The sequence below is a fragment of the Diabrotica virgifera genome, chromosome 7 (genome assembly GCF_917563875.1).
Source record: "Diabrotica virgifera virgifera chromosome 7, PGI_DIABVI_V3a".
Classification (NCBI taxonomy): domain Eukaryota; kingdom Metazoa; phylum Arthropoda; class Insecta; order Coleoptera; family Chrysomelidae; genus Diabrotica; species Diabrotica virgifera.
In genome coordinates this window covers 210412313-210436563 of record NC_065449.1, presented here as the reverse complement: position 1 = coordinate 210436563, position 24251 = coordinate 210412313, and the positions used below count along the sequence as shown (strand labels likewise).

General features: G+C 30.9%; 1 protein-coding gene across 3 annotated transcripts in view; it reads left to right on the top strand.

The window, feature by feature from the left end:
• Window positions 1-1554: 1554 nt before the first annotated feature.
• The window catches only part of LOC114340609 (histone acetyltransferase KAT2A), a 48205-nt gene continuing 25508 nt past the window's right edge, over window positions 1555-24251 (top strand). For all 3 annotated transcript variants that reach the window (XM_028291386.2, XM_050655883.1, XM_050655882.1), the window contains exons 1-7: window positions 1555-1684; window positions 1742-2069; window positions 8848-8941; window positions 9631-9776; window positions 12220-12491; window positions 14936-15240; window positions 23316-23557. In XM_028291386.2, the coding sequence (XP_028147187.1) occupies window positions 1854-2069; window positions 8848-8941; window positions 9631-9776; window positions 12220-12491; window positions 14936-15240; window positions 23316-23557 (1275 nt within the window). In that variant the 5' untranslated portion in view covers window positions 1555-1684; window positions 1742-1853. The remainder of the gene's footprint in view (window positions 1685-1741; window positions 2070-8847; window positions 8942-9630; window positions 9777-12219; window positions 12492-14935; window positions 15241-23315; window positions 23558-24251) is intronic.

The following is a 24251-nucleotide window of genomic DNA, read 5'->3' as shown; positions in this document are numbered from 1 at the left end:
AAAGTTGACATTGACAGTTGGTGACAGTATTAAATATTTGATAATGATCAGTTGATTCCATTTTTGATTAGCGTTCGAACAACCGGCCCTTAGTGAAGTATGGTAGCGAAACGTGGACGAAATGCAGACGAAGAGGGACTGCATGTTTGGAAAAGAAAAATCCTAAGGAAGATCTTTGGGCCTGTTCTTGATAAAGCAGCAGGACAATATAGGATAAATAACAAAGAGCTCGAAGAACTATACCCAGACGCTAACATAAAAGAAATAAAATGTAGAAAACTCCAATAGGTAGGTCACCTAAGACATTTTGACGAAAAAACAGTAAGGCTGGTATGAGACGAAGTCCCATTGTAGAAGACCACGTGGACGCCCTTGGCTTTGGTGGCGAGATAATTGGATGGAGATTGCGCAAGACAGAGATAAATAGAGGCACGTTGTCGAGTGCACTAAAATCCACGAAGGGTTGTAACGCCACGGAGTAAGTACCCACTGGACCTGTATAAGCTAGTACAGGGCTCCACAATCCTGAAATAAGTATCACGAGGGAATGAAAGATGTACAATAAGCCAATAAAAGACGGCTTCCATTAAAAAAAGAACCAATAGATATATGGCGTGTGATACATGTTCTTACATTTTTGTGACGACCATTCCATATTCAATGACGACAGTGTAAAATTGTGCCATCTGACTGTCTGGGATATATAAATTATATAAACAATTTCAGAGTTGCGTATTTTGTTAAAAGAATCTTCCGACCATACAGATATTTGTGGCACAGTATCTCACATAATAATTATTTCAAGCTGACATTCAAGTGAAGAACTAAAAAACCTCTATATATGTTTATCCTGACGTTCAGACAAGATGAAGATATTAATAAAAGCTTTGGAATAACTTATATATTGAACACATATGAGGGTTGAAATCCAGCCACTAAGGAAATTAAGGCTGGTACCACAGTGCGAAAGATGCCAGGCCTATGGTCCTACATGGAAATATTGTACTAAGAAACAAAGATGTGTCAAATGTATCGATAAGCACCTTACAAAAGATTCTGAGAAACCACTAAAAGAGGAATCATGATGCATCCATCCATTGTGGTGAAAATCATCCTGCAAACTACCGTGGATGGCATTTAGCCAAAAAAAATATAAATGTTGAGAAATTGAAGGACAAATAAAGTTAGTGCTCCAAAACCTTCACAAAGGGTTAATGAGAAGGAAAAACCAAAAGCGTAAAAAACACTAAAAATAAAAAATTGATGTAGTAAATGATAATCGCAATAAGAATGGGAAAATGAAAATACATTGAAAAGTTTTGTAAATGCACAATAGGTACCTACCTACTCAAAATTTTCTTTGCCATTCGTGGGTTTAATATAGTAGAAATTGATGAGTACTTGTGTAAAGCACCAAGATTCACTCGAATAATATTCTTGATGTTTCATTTTATAAGGAGGTTTTAATTCCTATTAAAAAAATTTGCTTTTTACTGAAATAATTTTGTTTTAAATCTGTCATGTATATTGTGTTGCATGCAGAGGCGTAAATAGATATTCGAAAATGCAACCCAACATACGCGTAACCACCCAAGCTAAAATGGCTTTAGTCCGTTGTAGTTGTAATTAGCGGATTAAATTAACATCCCTTAATTACCGAATAATATACAGATTATACTTATGGGTGAGTTCGATGACTATTACAATTAGAGTAAATAATTAAGATTTTATTCCATTTTAGGTTATGTTTTGATTCAGCAGCTGATTAATAACAAAAACATACAAACTCCATAAACATTTTAATAACAATGAATAAGAACTGAAGAATATAATTATAATAAATCAACTTAGCCATGTCAGAGACATCGGTGGAATCCTCAGAAGGATCTGCAATAAATTCGAATGAGCACCCAACTATTGGACAGAAAAGTACAAATAACCAAGCAAAATCAGAGCAATATGCATCAAGATTAAATAATTTACAAAGAATACAACATAAAAAGCAGGCAGTGCTTTCTTTGCCATACAACGAAAAATTATTGAAGTTGGCAGTGTATTCTAAATGCCAAGTAAGTGAAAATATTTGTTTTATTTGATTATTTCATTCATAGAAATTCTGACCAATAAAAACCTACAAGAATAAAAATGAATCAAGTAGCAGGTCAGATGCCCTTCATTTCCCTTCACAACTTTAAAATTAAATATACATTCAGTGACATTAAAAACAATAAGGTAATGTTAAAATATTAGTTAAAATGATTTAAATGTACAGTTTTATTCATGAAATAATCTTACCGAATTACACCTAGCTTGTAAAAATTACTGATTTGTATTGCCTTCCTGACATGTTGACATAATTTCCCTCCCTCTAATATGGTTTGATATTTTCCTGTCCTCGAGTAGCACTGCATATGTCCTTCGTTTTTATGAAAATTTAAAATCAAATAAACATTAAGTTAAACATTAAAATGACATTAACCACAATTTTAGAACAGGTCAATAGATTTAAGTACCTGGGATGTTGGATCGATAGCAGCCTAAATCCTGATCTAGAAATAAGATCAAGAATAGAACATGCCAGAAAATGTTTCAAAAAAATCAAAAAATTGCTTTGTGATTCTCGATTAAAACTAAAAATTCAACTGTTTATCAAAATGGTACAACTGGTTGACTCTTCTCTATGCAGTTGAGACATGGATGCAAATGTGGATCTACCGGAGATCTTACTATTAAAATCTGTAGGATTATTATAAATGTGGGATTATCTGAAATGGTCAGAATTTCAAAAAATCTATTAATTTTAATTAACACGTTGACAGACAGAACGTCTCTAATTTCCATTAATGTAATGTGACACAACGTCTATAGACGACATTTTTAAAATAACGAATTGTGACAAAAAATCATTACATATACACAGTGCTGTTTTTGTAACAATAGAGATTCTGGTACGCAATGTTCCGGGGGGTCTTGGGGTGTTCATAAGGGGGTCTGACCCCGAGAAAACTTTTTAAATTTAGCCTCAATAAGGGTGTTTTAAAGCTATTTGGGAGTAAGGAAAAAATTAAGGAATTTGTCTATAATTTTGTTTTTTTTTATTTTTTTTCCCAAGACAGCGTACCAGCGCGTACCGTCACAAAAACAGCACTGCATATACAGATGCATATTAAATGTGATACGATGTCCATGGTCGTCGTCCACATGTTTACATAAGCTGTTAAAAAACTCATTGTTTCCATATAAGCACTAAAAGAAATTCAGCAATTTCCGTATTCTACTTTGCAAAATATATAAATATAGTGTCACAACACTTGCTTACACATTTGACGCACTGTCCGTCAATAGGGCTTTTCATCGATTGTCATTTGTTTCGAGCTTCCGTCATATGTCGTATAATCCGTGTATATTAATATTATACACCGATTATACAACAAATGACAGTAGCTCGAAACAAATGACTGTGAATGAAAAGCCCTATGTGATAAGAACTCTCAGATTTTTTATTGTATACACTGTGAGCCCTTACGTATAGAGAGGATATTTAAAAGTTCATGAGCGCCAGTAGTGACAAGTTAGTGAACTAATGTTGGAAATTTGACATAAATGTCAAAGTGATTAATTTAAAACATTGAAATTAAAAACATTAATAGGAAAAAATATTAAAGTCCTTTTCATGAGCATTTTTCAGTGTGTCACAAATGATAAAAAAAAGGTAAGTCCGTGATAAATACATATTTATAATATTTATTCTGACATCACATTTTAGTTAAATCCGACAGTTGTCACATGTTATTTGCAATTTGACATAAAAACAAATCAATTGTGTTTATTGCATTTATAAAATGGTATTTTCTTTGATTTGTATAGTCTTATAAATTGTACAGATTATATTCGTAGATATATTATATAATTCATAAATATTTTTTTCGAATATAGCGCCACTTATCGACAACTAGAATAAATGTTATAAATAAAATCTTTCTGTAATCACAGACGTGCCTTTTTTTCTATCACATACAATTTAATAAAAAATAAAACGGGATAATACCCGAAGGTTGGCTGTATACCATCTAGTTAAATAAAATTAACATGAAGTAAAACTCCCTAGTGTAGTTGGTATATTTAATAAAAATTCTAAAAATTTTTTAAAAATCCAAACGGATTACGTTCAAAACGTTTTCGGACTTATCAGTCCATCATCAGTGAACTCTCTGTCCTTGCTAAATAGCCACAATGCCAAACACTGGTCAAGATGTATGTTCTAACTACATGGTGAAATTTGTTCAACAATTTGGCTTACATTGGATGCCAACGGATTAGTACTAGGTACATGATGCTCTTGAATAGGTCTACATTGAACTACATTGAACTAGTAGTTATAAAAATTTCCGGCGAAAGTTGCATTAGTAATCCGCTAGTTAGCGCTACCAGCGAAGCTGGTAAATCACTTATTGAAAAATGCTTCCTAAGGGAGCTGCAGCTCTTTAAAGATGGCACCCTAACATTAATTTAATTCAAATGTCTTCAAAACGGTTTTCCTTTTAAGTAACATGATTCAGTATATAGGGTGAGGCAGATAAAGGGCCTATTAGAAATATCTCGAGAACTAAAGGTAACTGAATTATTAAAATTGGAATAATGGGGTTTTGAAGACTGATCTATTCAATGAAAATATTTTCATCTACTTGGTACTTCCGGTTATCCCGGAAGTTGCTTATAACTTCGTTTTTTTAAATGGGACACCCTGTATATTTTGACATTTTTGGATTCTCCTCGATTTCTTCTTTCTTAAAATATAATGTTTTGTAACATTATACAGGGTAGGTTAAAAGATAATTACGTTTTCTTATTAATTTCGTAGCAATATTCACACCCTGTAGGATTGTAGTAGTTTGACATAGTAAACTCTATTTATGTTCAAATGATTTTCAATATAGTCTACTATTGTTAGCAATTATTAGTATAGCTAAATTTTTAATTTTAGTATACAGGGTGGGTCTAAACTCGGAATGAGTATTTTCTGAGTTTTCTTAAATGGAACACCCTATATTTTAGTATTGTAATGAAATGATATTTCAAGGTACTTTTTTACTTCTTAAGCATTCCCTATACCTAACTGCTTTAATTTGTGCTTAATTGTTAATCGCACCAACAATCTTAACTTCGATTGTATTTTGACAGTTCAATTCATTATTGGCAATTTTAAGTATCAGTCTAGATTAATATGTATTTATTTCCAAAAAATTATTTGTGATTGAATATTTTCACGGCCAACCTAATACAATTTCACATATTTTGTGTTGCAATTAATGTTTTGCTTGAATCACCAATAACTCACAAATTAAATCAGTTAGGTATAGGGAGTGCTTAAGTAATTAAAATGTACCATAAAACAACATTTCATTACAATACTAAAATACAGGGTGTTCCATTTAAGAAAACTCAGAAAATACTCATTCCGTGTTTCGACCAACCCTGTACACTAAAACGAAAAATTTAGCTATACTAATAATTGTTAACAATAGAAGACTATATTAAAAATCATTTGAAGATAAATAGAGTTTATTATGTCAAACTACTACAAGCCTACAGGGTGTGAATGTTTTTTTTTGTTTTTTTTTTATTAATGGCTTTGACAGAGCCAATTAGCCAGACTATTTGTGTTTTTTTGTATGGTATTACAATAAAAATTTTAAGTTAATATCTAAGCCTACTTATTATCTAAATTTACAGAGTGTTATACTATATTAATGGATACATTTTTCAATTTTGTGTGATATTTTTACAATTTTATAATTTTATTATCTAAGCCTATTTAAAATTTAAATTTACAGGACGTTACATATTCGTAAAGACATTGTAACGTCTGCTTATTTTTTGGAAAAAGAATTTCGTTTAAATTGACAGGTGGTGTGAATGTTGCTACGAAATTAATAAGAAAACGTAATTATCTTTTAACCTACCCTGTATAATATTACAAAACCTTATATTTAAAGAAAGAAGAAATCGAGGAGAATCCAAAAATGTAAAAATATACAGGGTGTCCCATTTAAAAAAACGAAGACTTCCGGTATAACCGGAAGTAGCAAAGAGACCAAAATATTTTCATTAAATAGCTCACACCTCAAAACCCCTGTATAACAATTTTCATGATTTTCTTACCTTTAGTTCTCGAGATATTTCTAATAGGCCCTTTATCTGCCTCACCCTGTATATATTTAGTGGAATGTAGGTACTTAATCGTTTGGCTTGGTTTTTTTAATCACAATCATAAATACAACTTGTTTTCAACAGGTATTCAACATTTTTATTCTTAACTTTTTGTCTTCCAAAATTTCATAACATTTAACAAATTTCGCTTTTTTATAAAAAGATGCTCTAATCTGAAGTACATAAGAGGCACCTTTTTCGAGAAAAATTGATTTGTGCTTTTCAAGTAATGTATATATGTTTCCATGGATGGACTAAACAAATCCTAATTGTGAAAGTTGGCTAAGGAAAATAAGCAAAATAACAATATTGTATTAATGTCAAAGGTAATAGGTATATGTATACAGGGTGAGTCACCTCTAACGGGACGGAAGATTACAGCGAAATGGTAAAAGATTTGAAAAAAATTTTAAATTAGTAGTTTGTACGTTGATAAAATCTACATTTTAAAATTATTTTGAAATATACAGGGTGTCCCAATAAATGGCGACGTATCAAAGTTATATTTTTTCTTATGGAACACCCTGTATTTTATTGCATTTTTTAATTTTCCGCAAAAAATAAGGTATAGTTTCATAAGACCTACCTATCTACCTTCATACCTATCTACAGAGTGTTCTGAGTTATGGTGACTTTTCTTAAAATGTAAAGTTTTAAAAAAAGGCTTATTCTCAAGGTATTTAAGAAATTATGAAAAAAATACTTTTACATCTAAATAGTTGGATATTGGTTGAATATATTCCATGATTAATTATTACACAATTATTTACAGGGTGTTCAAATTTATAGTTTCATTATTGGATTATTCAATGTGTCATATGATGCTTATTTTAAATAGAACACCATGTATATTAATACACCGTTATACTAAACGGAGTAACCTCTTTCGAATGGTATATGGATGTCCTATACCTAGGTCTAATAGTTTTTGCGTAATTTACAATTATTTAAATTCTTAATCTGTAAATCGAGTTTAAAACAAAAGATGTATCTCATTGTATGACATCGTCATTTTATGACAGTACGGTCTGGTAATTATCAAAAATATAAACATCCGTGTATGATATTCAAATTTAATTGTTCCTAAAAATGAATAATCACGTTATCTACGAAAGAGTAGACATGGTACTTTGCATTGGGGAGTGTTTGCAAAATTGTATCTTACCTTCTTAAGTTTACGCTCAAAAGTATCCTGATAGAAGACATCCAAAAAACGACGTTTTTGAGAGATTTCAATAGATTCCGTGCGACTGGTAATGTTGAATACGGAAAGTTAAATAAAAATAAACCAGTCATTTGTGATGACGTCAAGGAGCTTGATGTCCTACTTTCTGTTACGGAAAACCCAAATACTAGTAAAGAAAAAATTTCGGGTAAATTGTAAATCAGTCAAACTACTGTTAGAATCCTTAAGAGAAACCACTATTATCCGTATAATACTCAACTACACCAGTATTAGACTAAACAGGATTATGATAAATATTTAACTTATCGTTTATGGACTTTAGACTTTATAGAAGATCCTGATTTTTTTTAATGCATTTTATACAGACCAATATACCTACTTTTCATAATAATGGTCTAGTAAATAGACATAACTTTCATTTCATTATGATACAGTAAACAAACATTTATTTCGTACTGTTTAAAAATCGAGAGTGACTATAAATATTATTTTTAAAATCAATTTACCGTTTAAGAAAATTGTAAATTACGCAAAAACTATGTCTCCTGGTTATAGAACATCCCTATACCATTCGAAAGAGGAACCTGTGTTTAGTATAATAATTTATTAATATACATGGTGTTCTATTTAAAATAAGTATCATATGACCCATTAAATAATTCAATAATGAAACTGTAAATTTTGAACACCCTGTAAATAAATGTGCAATCATCAATCATGGAATACATTAATTATAAAATAATTACCAGACCGTACTGTCATAACGTGACAATGTCATACAATGCCATTAATAACTACATCTTTTGTTTTAAAATCGATTTACAGATTAAGAATTTAAATAATTGTAAATTAAGCGAAAACTATGAGACCTAGGTATAGGACATCCATATACCATTCGAAAGAGGTAAAATTGTTTAGTATAATTATTTATTAATATACATGGTGTTCTGTTTAAAATAAACATCATATGACACATTGAATAATCCAATAATGAAACTGTAAATGTTGAACACCCTGTAAATAATTGTGTAATAATTAATCATGGAATACATTCAACCAATATCCAACTATTTAGATGTAAAAGTATTTTTTTCATAATTTCTTAAATAACTTGAAAATAAGCCTTCTTTTAAAACTTTACATTTTAAGAAAAGTCACTATAACTCAGAACACTCTGTACATAGGTAAAGGGAAGTCTCATGAAACTATACCTTCTTTTTTGCGGACAATTAAAAAATGCAATAAAATATAGGGTGTTCCGTAAGAAAAAATAAAACTTTGATACGCCGACATTTATTGGGACACCCTGTATATTTCAAAATAATTTTAAAATGTAGATTTTATCAACTTACAAACTACTAATTTAAAATTTTTTTTAAATCTTTTACCATTTCGCTGTAATCTTTCGTCCCGTTAGTGGTGACTCACCCTGTATATTATGTGTTTTTTAGGGTGAAAAATGTGATTGCATTGGATGGAAAAGAACTGATGTCAATCAGCAGAATCCCACCTTTACAGATCCTTGCAGATGTGAACATCATCTAGGTAATAATTTGTTTATTCTTTTATCTTAGTATCCAGTCATTTCAGTTCTGGTTTTACTGTAATATAGCAGCACGGGCATGGTTTATCAACATATGCCGGTTCCCTTAAATTGACTTTTTTCACATGGTCATTGGAAAACTTGTAAATTGTTTGTTGCTGCTTGCTCATTACTGCTTAATCTTGAATTTAAAATGACATCAAACAAAATATTAAGAAAAAAAAAAAAGAAAGTCCAACATTTTTTAAATCTTTTTTCAATATTTTTTCACTTTTCACTGTAACACTGTCTGATCTTTCTGTTTGAAGCTATTGTGATTTGTTTTAAGTTTTTTGATTTGGTATTTTGTTTTAAAAATTTTCATGTCTATCCATTGTGGAAGTATTTCTTTAATTAGTGAAGAAGAAGCCAATTTTATCTATTCATCTGAGTCAGATAAGGGTCTATCCATTTTAGTGTGATTCTAATTCTGCAGTTCCTGTAACTCCCCAATAAAAAGATTTTAGATTCCCCAGATTAGATTCTGTGTTCTTTCTCTTTGCCATTACTTCAAGCAGATATTTAATTATTATATACCAAACAAATTTCATATATTGAGTAAAATTGGTTTCGTCGCAAGTATTTATATGTATTATAAAATGATATTTTTGAAATTTGACGCTTAAGTATTAACATGCCACTCTATTTCTAGAAATGCATATATCTCATTTGATTGGTAAACCAGAGCAAGAACTGAATAGATTATTAAATATGGTTGAAGATGTTGAAAACATGTATACAGCTATGAGTAGGGAGAAAAATCAAGAAACACAGAAAGTTTATCTCTATTTATTCAGGGTAAGTCCGAAATACACTTCTTCAAGAAATTAACGCACCGCCTTGAAAATGGGTCATTTTTGATGTCTCGAATTTCCTAAACCTATTGTCCGATTTAAGACATTTTTTTAATATGTTATGGCCTTATCCTTTAACAATATCGCTGTAATAATATTGTTGCTAGACAGGTAAATTGTCAATATATACCGGCTGGACCAATCAACCCCCCGGGTGTGACCCCGTGGAATATTCTAGCATTTATAAAATACTGAAATTAAAACCCAACTATAGCCACATGTTTTCTTAACATTCTGTTTTTTGATTCATTCGCTTATGTTGGATAATAAAAAAGTTAACTTCTTTAACAACTGGCCTTGTTTTTTGTCAATACAGGGTGTTTTTAAATAAGTATGACAGTAAGTATATAAAATAATGACAAGTATAAACGTATGTCCTCAAATGCTTCATTTTCGAGATAGGGGGTGTTGAAATTTTTCTTACAAACTGACGATTTATTTATTGGTCTAAAGCCGGTTAAGATATGCCAATGAAATTTGGTGGGTTTTAAGAGGTAGTTATTGCACATATTTTGATATACAATAAGGAATTTAATATTCATCATTGGCGCGCATACGGGTAATAAGACCCTTATGTGCGCCAATGGTGAACATAAAATATAGGATGTCAAAAAATGCACAATAACTACCTCTTAAAACCCACCAAGTTTCATTTGCATGTCTCAACCGGTTTTAGGGCAATAAATAAATCGTCAGTTTGTAAGAAAAATTTCGACACCTCCTATCTCGGAAACGAAGCATTTGCCGACATATGTTTATAAAGCAAACTGTTCTTATTTTTCATGCAGAATTACATACTTTGTAAGATTTGCCGTACTTCTTTAAAAACATCCTGCATTGATGAAAAACAAGGCTAGTTGTAAAAGTACCTAACTTTTTTATTATCCAACATGGCGAATGAATAAAAAACAGAATGTTAAGAAAACATGAGACTATAGTCGGGTTTTAATTTCTGTATTTTATAAAGGCTAGAATATTCCACAGGGTGACGCGAACTTTTGAAAAAAAAAAGAATGTGTGTGTACTTTGTACGCACGTAAGAAGTTACACTTCTATTATATGATTTCTTAAAAATAAATATATTTTAAACAGTTTGTTTTAATTTTTTTTAAACATCAAACTAATTTTGTGCTTACCGCTTTCAAAAAAATAAAAAAAAAAGTATAGGATTGCACTGGATTCGAACTCAAGACTTTTCGATCTCTGGCCGAATTAGTCGAGGCATTGAAGCACAAAAAAGGCCTTACTGTCGATTTTTGACGCAGTAAGACGGATTTTATTGCAGTTTGGTGCGTTGGATTCGTGAGAATGTCAGGAAATTTTGTGAACTAATGTAATGAATAAGAAATCTGAAATTGCATTTGTGCATAAGAAAAATGCATTTCAAAAGTGCATTTTGAAATAGGCAATTATTATAAATTTGCAACTCGGTAAATAGTTAGGCAACATCCCGATTAATTATTTTAATTATTTTTAATCATTTTTAAGTCCATATAATAGTCTAAGATGTCAATAACCATTAATAATAAACAAAAAATTTTTCCTTATGGGGAATCGAACCAAGTACTAACACGTCCGTAACTAGATACACATACCGCTAGCCTACGCAGACACTTGCTAGACACAGGCGATATTAGGTATAAACAAAAACTAATAGGTAAGTAAACATTGTAAAGAAAATTACTACATACTTAAATGTATTATAAAATTAATATATTCCTAAATTTTAGAAGAAACATTTGTAAATAGGTACATTTATACAAAACATTCGAAAAATCGACACTTCAATCCTTCAATGCCTCGACTAAATGCTATACCAAATACGCTACGAGGACTGTGTCTGTATCGGTTCGGACGTACCTAATGACAATTCACGGTAACAAACAGACAAGGTGAATAAATATACAATAAAATGTTTTAATAATACTCGTCTTACTCCTGAGGAAGACAAATCCAAAGACACAAAAATTATAATAAATATATTTACTAAAAACACTAGAATATTCTTTTCACACCTTTTCTTGCACTGATATATTTATACATAACTAGAAAGATTTTAGCAACTAAACGCCATATTGTCTGTGTGCGCATGCGCGCAGAATTATGAAATTTTACTCTCAATCGCGCCTAAAGAAGTCTAACTTCAAAAATTGATTTTGATTGGTACACCCGGTATGCAATGACAATTTACCTGTCTAGCAACAATATTATTACAGGGATATTGTTAAATAATAAGTCTATAAGAGGTTAAAAAATCACTTAAATCGGACAACAGGTTTAGGAAATTCGAGACATTAAAAATGACCAATTTTTAAGGTGGTGCGTTAATTTCTTGGAGAAGTTTATAATATTTAGATGTTTAGACGTACAATTTATTTTTATTTTAGTTATTGAGGAAATGTATTGTAACCCTCGATAAACCCCTTGTGGAAGGTCCTTTGGGTCAACCGCCTTTTCAAAAACCAAGCATACACAAAGCCGTAACCAATTTGTTGATTTATAAATTCTCACACATAAGTCAGCAAGAACTGAAGACGATGTATGAATTGGTGAAGATTTTGTTTCATTGTTTGAACACTTGGGATTTTCCTTGTCCGAGTAGCCAAAAGCATATCGTGAGCCAAGAGGAGGCTATGAAATATAAAATAGAGTATACCAGGTAATTTCTTTGGAATTAAAACTTAAGGGGATCGGTACATAGTTTCTGCTCCAATGCTATTCAAATGGGATTCATTTTTTTTCGAATCCCGAGAAAACGAATAAGTATTTTTGAAAAATTACGTTATGAAATGAACCTCGCAGAATGAAATATTACGTTATTAGCGAGGGCCGAAAGTCCCTGAAATCTTCTATAATGTTTATTTTAATAAGTTACAGGGATGAAAAACTAAGAGAGAATTTAGTGTGATTTTTAATTTCAAATATCTCATTCAAAATAAACTTTTTATTTGTTCTAAGGGACTTTCGGCCCTCGGTAATAATTTAGTCTTTAATTCTGCGTTTAAATTTTTCAAAAATATTTATTGGTTTTTTTCAGGATTCGAAAAAAATGAACACAATGTACGTGGTAATATTGTCAACATATTGTCAATCAGACAGTGACAATTTTAAATATTTGACACGGCTTCGGGAATATTTTGAGTTGTTTATTAAATAATATCGATAATGTATTTAATAAATAATTTATTTAACGCCATCGGTAATCGGTACATAATTCGCAAATATTTTACGGCTATCCGTACTTTTTCTGTCTTTACACGGCAAATTACGTGTAGTAAAATTCACACTGGTATGTATATGTAAACATTACTAGAATGTCATTCTACTTGACAATGTCATCATTAACTTTAAATAGATGGCTTTTGAATGTTCTGGATAACTGTTATTTGTATAATTGCAAATTATTAATTCAGTTAATAAATGTGATAATTTTTTCACTAACTATGTATTCAGTGATTGAAATAATTTATATGTACAACAAAAACTAATACTCAATCGAGAAAAGAGGAAAAGTGTTAAAGTGATTTTTTAATAATATATTGTTACTATGGAACGCTTACAATTTTGAACATCTTTAACAAAAAAATACTTGGATCACAGAATATATCCTGATGTATTGTCTGCTTGGATCTTCCATAAATAATAAACAATAAATAACTTTTTATTAAGTTCACGTCTTAAATCAATTATTTATCAAATACACTATCAATATTATTTAATCAACAACTCAAAATATTCCCCATGCCATGTCAAATATTTAAAACTGTCACTGCCTTATCATCATATTCTATTTGACTTAGTGCGTTGTATGACAAAGATAGCGAATGTTCGATTTTGAGAATATCACCACGGTCCATTTTTTTCGAATCATGAAAAATCTAATAAATATTTTAAAAAAATTTAAACGCAGAATGAAAGACTACATTATTATCGAGGGCCGAAAGTCCGTTAGAATAAATAAAAAGTTTCTTTTGAATGAGATATTAGTTAGTTAGTCAAGCGAAATTAGTGTTCTGTGATCTGTTTATTACTGGTTCTAAATTTGAAATACAACACCGTTGCCATATCTTCAATTTTTCATACTATCACATGACATACAGTTGCATTCAAAAAATAGTTTTGAAATGCCAAAAAAGAAAAGATTTGAAAAGTAAACAATAAAATATTAGTGTAAATATTGGACACAAAAAGCTCAAAAGATGATAAATGGTTTTAAATCATGATTCCAGCTAAAATAACTGATAAACAACTTATCCCAAAAACGGCGTCTTTTCTATAATTATTTTTTTTATAAGCGTTGATTGATACAAATGCAAGTAAACTGGTATAATATATTTATCAATCAACGCTATAAGTCTATCTTTATATTTTAAACGTTCTTGCACAATCTATTCTTGTACATTATGTCATTGATTTAAATTGTACAAGAAATAAACAAAAAAAGTTTGGCAACACTGTGACTGGTAAACATTTAGCATTCAGATGCCAAATACATTTTAAGGTTAGGTTCATTACATACTCGTACAACATGTCTAAATTAAATATACAATTCTCTAAGTAAATACCACCACAGACTAAAAATTAAGCAGATACAAAAGGTAAAAATACTATAAATAATGATAAATATATATAGTACTAAATTATAATAATTATTATAAAGTATATACATAGTACTAAATTATTTTTAGTAGATATAAAATATAAATGTCAAAACAAAATACAATGCGCTTGCGTCTTGCATCAAGCACAATTCCGATATCGAAATCTAATTTCGACATGGTAAATGGTATCGAAGTCATTTCTATTCACTATTCCTATTGTAGAGATTCCGAGGGAGTTATGGAATACCGATTTTGACTATTTCTATTCGACTTGGCCACTTCTATTCGATTTTCCTTACTTCTATCATCGAAATGAGTTACAGAATAGGCATGATTATAGCTAAACGAAGTTCATTTTTGGTTTGAGCGTACCATATTACAAATCAGTTAAAATTATTGAAACAGCTTTAAAAAAATCCAGACCTTGTGTTATTAAATTTAATGAAGTGTTTAAACATTAACATTTTTTGAATCACAATTAATAAATATTTTTTTATCTTAGGTGGCTGGTATTTTGTTACGTCCCTACATTTTGCGACTCGTTGCCTCACTTCGATACTACAATGGTCTTCGGAAGGACCCTTCTGCGAGCTGTGTTCAAATATATCCGGAAACAAATCATGGATCAATTCTATAGAGAAAGAGACACCATGCCTCCTGACAGAAGGCAGCTCTTGCTTACTAATTTTCCGCCGTTTTTAAATCACCTGGATGAAGAGATTTATGCTTCGAATTCGCCTATTTGGGATCCCGAATTTAAGGCCACGTCGTTGCATTTCCAATCTCTTTTAGACTCCAGATTAAGAGGTAAATTATATTACAGTTGTTATTAATCGTATAGGTAGTCAATAATAGTATATTATTTAACGAGCATGTAATGATGGCTATTACTCACGATGATGAAGTTTGCGTAATTCATCAGAGTGATTAATAGCCATTACATGCGAGTAGAATACTATACTTTTTCTACGACCTTTTTTTTATTTAGTAAAAAATTTAATTATCAACTACTCGAGATTTAAATTATAATAATTTAAATATAATACTACGTGGCTGAATAACTGGTTGCCTACTATTACTTAATTCTTATTTATTGTAAAAATACAACTAGAAATAGTCAATATAAGTTCTATTCGTTTCCGAAAAATTATAAGCTTAAATTTGTACCTACTGTCAGTGAATCTAATAAATAGGAAATGACTGTTGTCGGTTTACGTATTTCATATATATATATATAGGTAGTTATAATGTATATTTACATTTAACTATATATAATATAATAATATAACTATACATAATATGTTATAACATATTTAGCACAATATAATTTGAATAACAAACACAATATTAGTTATAAATTCCAATTAACATAAAAAAAATGCGCTAATGTCACTGTCACTAAATTAAATGATAAACGTCAAAATTTTTAGTAAACAAGATACACTTGCGATCATCAAAAGCGGGTCACTCGATAAATTATTCAAGTTAGATGTCTCGAATTTTCTAAACCTGTTGTCCGATTTGAGTGATTTTTTTAGTATGTTATAGCCTTATTCTTTAACAATATCGCCATAATAACATTGTTGCTAGACCGGTAAATTGTTATTGTATACCGGGTGAAACAATCATACTGTGTTTATTCCTCAAAGTTCGAAACACCCCGTGGAATGTTTTAGCATAGATAAAATATTGAAATTAAAACTCGATTGTAGCCTTAGGCTTTCTTAACATTTTCTTTTTTGATTTATTTGTTTATGTTGGATAAATAATAAAAAAGTTAGGCACCTTAACAACTAACCATGTTCTTCATCAATACAAGGTGTTTCTAAATAAATGCGAAAAACTTTAAGGGGCAATTCTGCATGAAAAAATAATGACCGTTTGCTTTATAAACGTACGACCGCAAATTCTTCGGTTTCGAGATACGGGATGTTGAATTTTTTCTTACAAACTGACGATTTTTTATTGCTCTAAAACCGGTTGAGATATGCAAATGAAATTTGGTAGATGTTAAAAGGTAGTTATAGCGCATTTTTTGACATACAATTAAGAATTTTATATTCACCATTGGCGTGCATACGGGATGTATCTAAAATATTTATACCCGTATGCACGCCAATGATGAATATAGAATTATTAATTGTATGTCAAAAAATCCACAATGCCTCTTAAAACCTACCAAATTTCATTTGCATATCTCTATTGGTTTTAGAGCAATAAATAAATCGTCAGTTTGTAAGAAAAATTTCAACATCCCGTATCTCGAAACGAAGCATTTGCGGACATATATTTATAAAGCAAACTGTCATTATTTTTTCATACAGAATTACCCCTTAAAGTTTGTCGCACTTATTTAGAAACACCCCGTATTGATGAAGAACATGGCTAGTTATTAACGTGCTTAACGTTTTTATTATCCAACATAAACAAATAAATCAAAAAAGAAAATGTTAAGAGAACCTAAGGCTACAATTGAGTTTTAATTTCAATATTTTATCTATGCTAAAACATTCCACAGGATGTTCCGAACTTTTAGGAATAAACACAGTGTGATTGTCACACCCGGTATACAATGACAATTTACCGGTCTAGCAACAATATTATTATAGCGATATTGCTAAAGAATAAGGCTATAACATACTAAAAAAATCACTCAAATCAGACAACACGTTTAGAATATTCGAGATATTTAACTTGCATAACTCATCGAGTGACCCGCTTTTTATGATCGCGAGTGTATTATAAACGTAAAAAATATACTGAAATTGTTACAGTTAAAATTCGTTTAAAAATTTTTCGAAGTTAATTATTGGTATAAATTACAATAATTATTGTATTAAATAAACAAGTTTAAGTAATTTTATTTGCAGTTTATATACGATTAATATTAAAAGTGGCATGCGCCACTTGAATCTAACTTCAGCCCGTGAGTAATGACCCGTGAGGTACTTCAGCCCGTGAGTAATGAATTATTACTCACGGGTACAGTAATGGGTGCTATTATCTATGAAAAAATAGCGAATAATGAGCATGCTATTAAACGGTCGTAGAAAAAATAAATTAACATACGCCGTCTCGGAAAAACAATGACGTAACTACATTTTTTTTTTTAATTCGTGTTTATGGCGTCCTTAACGACTAAAATACCATGGGCAGATGATACAACCACGACACAACTGTAACTAGTGGCGCCCCTTAATTGCTGACGCCTGTGTGCATTGCACACGTGGACGGCGCGGCCCTGAGCATACTTTATTTGCCTCCTTTATAGTCAATTTTTTCAACACATCTCTTACGAATTTTATGTAAATTGGGCACTTGTTTTTCAGTTATAATATAATTATAATTCTTCCGTTATAATACATATAATAAAATTCGTAAGAAATTTGTTGAAAAAGGACCCCGCAGAAACCTTATGGGAAATGGCTCTCTGTCAAATGCTCTGAAACTTTGGGTTCTGCTAGTCCTTGATGTGTAGAACAAAATATTCAATGGGTGCATAGCTCCAAAAAATCATGGCTTTAAGATATAAGCCTCTGAAGTTATAGGTACATTGAGGACATTTGAGTTGGAATAAATTCATTTTCTCGAGAATGGGCGACTCTGAAATCAGGTTGATTTTTATTCTTAAATTATAATTTTTGGCATATACAGTATGTCCCTGTAAGTTGTATCCATATGGAAAACTTTTTTATTATTAATTTTACGAAAAAAAGTTATTCTTTATAAAAAGCTCCGCATGGTCCAATACCTAAGATTTAACCATCAAATATCAAATTTTTTTAATATTATACGAGGTATGTCAAAAAGTTTGAATTTCACTCAAGAGTAAAGTAGCTCTATTTTTCACAATATTGAAAATTGCTATTATGAAAAGTTGTTTGGAATTAAAAACTGTATTCTAGTATGTAATTACATCCTAATTGAAAAATTTTTTTTTTGAAAAATTATGGATAACTAACATTATTTTCAGTTATTTTAATTCAGATTACTCTTTTATTATTAATTTTACGAAAAAAAGTGATTCTTAATAAAAAGTTCTGCATGATCTAAAATCTAAAATACAACCATCTTTTGTCAAATTTTATCAATTTTATACGAGGTATGTCAAAAAATATGAATTTCGCTCAAGAGTAAAATACGTTTATTTTTCACAATATCGAAAATTGTTATTAAGAAAAGTTATTTAGAATTAAAAACTATGTTACAGTATGTAATTACATCCTTCTAATTGAAATATTCTGAACTATAAAGGTACAGTACAGCGTCGATTATCCGAACTAATTGGGGGACATGGGTGTTCGGAAAACCGATTTGTTCGGATAATCGAACTATATTGATATAGTTATACATATTTATCCACAAGTGAATAAAAGCCATATTTACATACCTACTTATTTATTTATATCTTAATAATGACAAATAGCAATTAAACAAAAAAATGCAGTCTTTGCAACAACATATTTTTGGATACAATATTGAAGAAAATACTCGGTACTCGAGTGCGAGTCTCGGGGAGTTGGGAGTTCGGATAACCGGTTGTTCGGTTGATCGACGTTCGGATAATCGACGCTCTACTGTACTTTACTTTTGATCTAAATTTATCTTTTTTGACATACCTCTTATAAAATTGTTAAAATTTGATATAAGATGGTTATATTTTAAGTTTTAGACCATCCAGAACTTTTTATTAAGAATCACTTTTTTTCGTAAAATTAATAATAAAAGAGTTATCAGAATTGAAATAACTGAAAAAATAATGATAGTTATCCATAATTTTTCAAAAAAAAAATTCCAATTAGAAGGATGTAATTGCATATTAGAATATAGTTTTTAATTCCAAACAACTTTTCATAATAGCAATTTCCAATATTACGAAAAATAAAGCTACTTTACTCTTGAGTGAAATTCAAACTTTTTGACATACCTCGTATAATATTCAAAAAATTTAATATTTGATGGTTAATTTTTAGGTTTTGGACCATGCAGAGCTTTTTATAAAGAATAACTTTTTTAGTAAAATTAATAATAAAAAAGTTTTCCATATGGATACAACTTACAGGGACATACTGTATATCATACTAATGACGTCATCCATCTGGGCGTGATGGTGCAATTGATGATTTTTTTAAATAAGAATAGGGGTCGTGTGATAGCTCATTTGAAAGGTTATTCAATTATATATTCAATAATATAAACATTAACATAATTATTTATACAGGGTGCCCAAAACTTTTTTTGAATTTAAGTAATGGACACAAAAAGAAGAATGTATATAATTTATTTAATTCGAAATACATTTTACTGTTGTCTGAAAACAGGAAAAAATGTTTATTTAATAAATAAATATTGTTTTTTGCTTAAATTCAATGTAGCTGCCACCCACCTGCGTCTTAGCAGTTTGAACATTTAATTTAAGCGAAAAGCAATGTTTATTTTTCAAATTAACATTTTTTCTTGTTTTCTGACAATAAATAAATTATATACATTCTACTTTTTGTCTCAATTATTTTAATTCAAAAAAAAATTTGGGCACGCTGTATAAATAATTATGTTAATGTTTATGTTAGTGAATAGAGAATTAAACAACCTTTTAAATGAGCTATCACACGACCCTTTTCGCTTAAATTAAATGTTCAAACTGCTAAGAGGCAGGTGGGTGGCAGCTTTAATATTGAATTTAAGCGAAAAACAATATTTATTTATCAAATAAACATTTTGTCCTGGTTTCGGACAACAGTAAAATGTATTTCGAATTAAATACATTATATACATTCTTCTTTTTGTCTCAATTAATTTAATTCAAAAAAATAATAATATTGTTAATGTTTATATTATTGAATAGATAATTTAATAACCTTTTAAATGAGCTACCACACGACCCCTGTTCTTATTTAAAAAAATCATCGATTGCGTCATCACGCCCAGATGAATGACGTCACTAGTATGATATATATGCCAAAAAATTATAATTTAAAAATAAAAATCGACCTGATTTGTAATTTATGTCCAGAGTCGCCCTTTCTCGAGGAAATGAATTTATTCCAACTCAAACGTCTTCACTGTACCTATAACTTCAGAGGCTTATATCTTAAAACCATGATTTTTTGGAGCTACGCGCCCATTGAGTCTTTTGTTTTACACATCAACGACTACCAGAACCCAAAGTTTCAGAGCATTTGACAGAGAGCCATTTCCCATAAGGTTTCTGCGGGGTCCTTTGACCATAAAGAAGACAAAGAAAGTATGCTCACGTCCATTCCTATTCCGGTCGGCCTGTAGATGTATCTATGGTAAAGAAAAATTTTAAGATAAACAATGACGCAACTGTAGATAGGGTTGAAAATAGGGAATTGAACTAAGATAACGAAATTTAAACAAATAGGGATAAAAATAAAAGCCAGTGTTATCAAGGATAAACGCCATATTGATGCTCGTGGACGATTAGTTTTTATTTAATCACTATTTTAAATATTAAAAAAAATGTTTTTTTGTTCCCCTGAACAATTTTGCTTTTTGAAGTTACGTCAATGTTCTTCCGGGACGGCGTAAATCAATAAAATTAGTAATGCTTTTTACCATACTTTAAAGTTTAAAAGTAGTTTAATTTAACATTAACTGTCAGACAATCAGCGAAAATTTTCAGAAATGTTAGACTATTGCCTTCAATTAACTAATTAACACAGCAGAAAGATGAGTTGCTGAATTTAAACTTGGTCGTACAAGCCTTCAAGGCCACCCACGTCAAGGACGTCCAAAAACCATACCAGAAATCGTAGATAAGATACAGGATATCTTATTGGAAAATCGTCGAGTGACTGAAAGAGATTTAATAGAAGTCCTAGGCATCTCATTGGGTAGTGTAAGTGTTACAGTTCAAGTTGATTCTCAGTTAGAGTTGACTATTCCTAGTTCGAGTCAACTTCAACTAAAACGAGCAGTAAGAGTTGATTTGAAAAACTTAATTCAACTTTTACTAGTTGAAGTAGACTCTTCCTAACCATTGTTAGTATAGCGATACGCTTTAATTACTATTTTTGCTAATTTTATTTTCTTAATGTTTAATAATTTTCTCAAAACGAAACAACATTAGTCATTTAAAATTCACATGTAATACACAAACCATATGCCAACAAGGGCCGTTGATTTCGAGAAACGAAAATGTATCCCTAAACAGATTGTATAAAATTAATGTTTTTTTCAAGGAAACACTAATTCATAACGATGCCAGATTGCCACATTGTTCATGTCAACTTCTTAAAATACAAAAAGGTTCTCATCTTTTAAAAGGCAGATGCAGTAATTTATGGCCCTTCTGGCCATTATCGCAAAACCGCAAACCAGTTGACATAATAGTTGGTGGTCCGGCCAGTCAGTCTGTACACAGCATGCCAACGATTCAGACACACCCTCGCTCTCGCTAACAATACCCTTTCAAGATATAAGCAAAACACCACGCCTGTTTACCCAAAATAAATAAATATATTACTGTTCGTTGTTACACTTATTTTTAATTAATTCCGTAACACACACCACCGGAATATTAGTAAAAGTAGATCGTGGGAAAAATAGAATCAACTATTACTTAGTTTGAGTTGACCATTCCTGGATCGATTCAGTAAATGTAGATTATACGAGTATAATCTCACGTGCTTTTTTTATGAGTGTGCGTCTCTTGGTTTTGACCGTAACATTTAATTTCTAAAATAGGTTGTTTGTGTGAATCAACTCTTACTAAATGGCATTGGGAAGAGTATACTTTTTCTAGTTGGAGTCTACTTTTACTAGTAAATGTTGAATAAAAATCTTCATTTTATATTTATAATCAACTTTTACTAAAACCAGCCGTTTGAGTTGACTCGAACTAGGAATAGGCAACTCCAACTGGACAACTTGGACTGTAACATATGCAATATATTGACTGAAATATTAGGTTTCAGAAAGCTGTGTTCACAATGGGTATCTCATTCGCTAACAGTGGAACAAAAACACATTCGAATGTGACTTTCGAAGCAATATTTAGAGCGTTTTCGAAAGGATAAAATGGATTTTGTGCGTCGATCACCACAATGTATGAGACTTGGTCTATCACCATGATCGTGAATCAAAACAAGAGGCTAAAGAGTGGTATGAACCTAGTTCTTCGGCTCCAAAACGAGTTCGTGTCCAGAAATTGGAAGAAGTTGTTAGCATCAGCTTTTTGGAATGCGAAAGGAATTTTGATTGTAGATTACTTGCAGACTGCTTCTCTACAGCGCTACCAAACAGTGGTACAAAACACATTCGAATGCGACTTTCTAAGCAATATTTAGAGCGTTTTCGAAAGGATAAAGTGGATTTTGTCATCGTTCATCACTATGGATAGGACTTGCTTCTATCACCATGATCCTGAATCAAAACAAGAAACTAAAGATTAGTGTGAACCTGGTTCTTTGACTCCGAAATGAGTTCGTGTCCAGAAATCGTCCAAGAAGGAGTTAGCATCAGTTTTTTAGGATAAGAGAGGAACTTTGTTTATGGATTACTTGCAAACTAGTAAAACAATAAATTCTGATTATTATTGTAACCTTTTAGACCAGCTGAAGGAAAAATTCATGAAAAGGTGACGGTTTGCAGAAGAAAAACTCCTTTTTCATCAGGATATATGGCACCGTGTCATATGGCATTTTAACAATGGCTAAAATCCATGAATTGTTGGAGAAAACCTAAAAATTCATGCGCGGAAAGCGTTTCTCATCAAATGATATCTCATATGTAACAGCTGTGGAATCGTATTTAGCAGCCCTTATCCGCAAAACTTGAACAGCCTATATTATATATATTTTAATAAATGTACTGTGAAAATAATATAAATTAACTTAATGTGCTATTATTCATTTTAGCCGGGGCCAGTAGTTCTAAAAAACCAGAATTCGAAAAAGTAGTTTTAGGGCAAACCGAACGGGAGGGTTTTACAACTTCCGTCCTTACTCCAGGAAAGACGATTCGATCAATAGAAATGCCAAGTAGAGAAGCGAAAAGAAAAAAAATCGCTCAGGATGAACAATTCGAAGACATGCCAAAAGAGATCGTTGCTCAAATTATTGCCACAATCGATGATCCGAATTACATGACTGGTCCAGATGTAAGTGTTATTTTATTTAATGTCCGACTGGTATATTATTTGAAAAATAATGACATGATTTCGAAGTCAGTTAAGTATGATATAATGACCTAGGGCGTATTAAATTTAAATAAATAGTTAAATACTGTCAAGTTGACAAATAACAACCTAAGTAAAACTATGGTTACCACAATTACGTTACGACTATTGCTGCTGAATGCTAATTGGTAAGTTCCTGGGAGAGGCCTGTGTCCAGTAGTGGACGAAAGAGGTTGCATGATGATGATGAAGTTCCTGGAAGGAGTAGGAGAGAAAGGCCAAATATTATCTGGGAAGACCTGAAACGCTTAGATAGGACATGCCGGTAAAGGGGATTGATGTTAGTATGACTTAAGATAGAAACTTATGAGGAAATGTAGGTAGACAAGATGATCTCGTATGACGAGGCAGAGTGACAGACGATAGGGTAGTCAAGACAGCAAGAAATAAACCGCCGTTTGTTTCAAACAAGCAAAACGGCAGAACAGTCAAGCACAGAAATGATATAAGAGGCTCTTAATATAAGTAATCATAATAATAGGAAGAGAGGGTATTGATTAACAGAAAAAAAAATGTTTTCAAAAGAAACAGGATAGGAAATGGTGCAATGTTTAAAGGAAAGAATCCGTGAACAATTTTTGCCATCTATTTTTAGAAGAAAATACTAAAACATGGG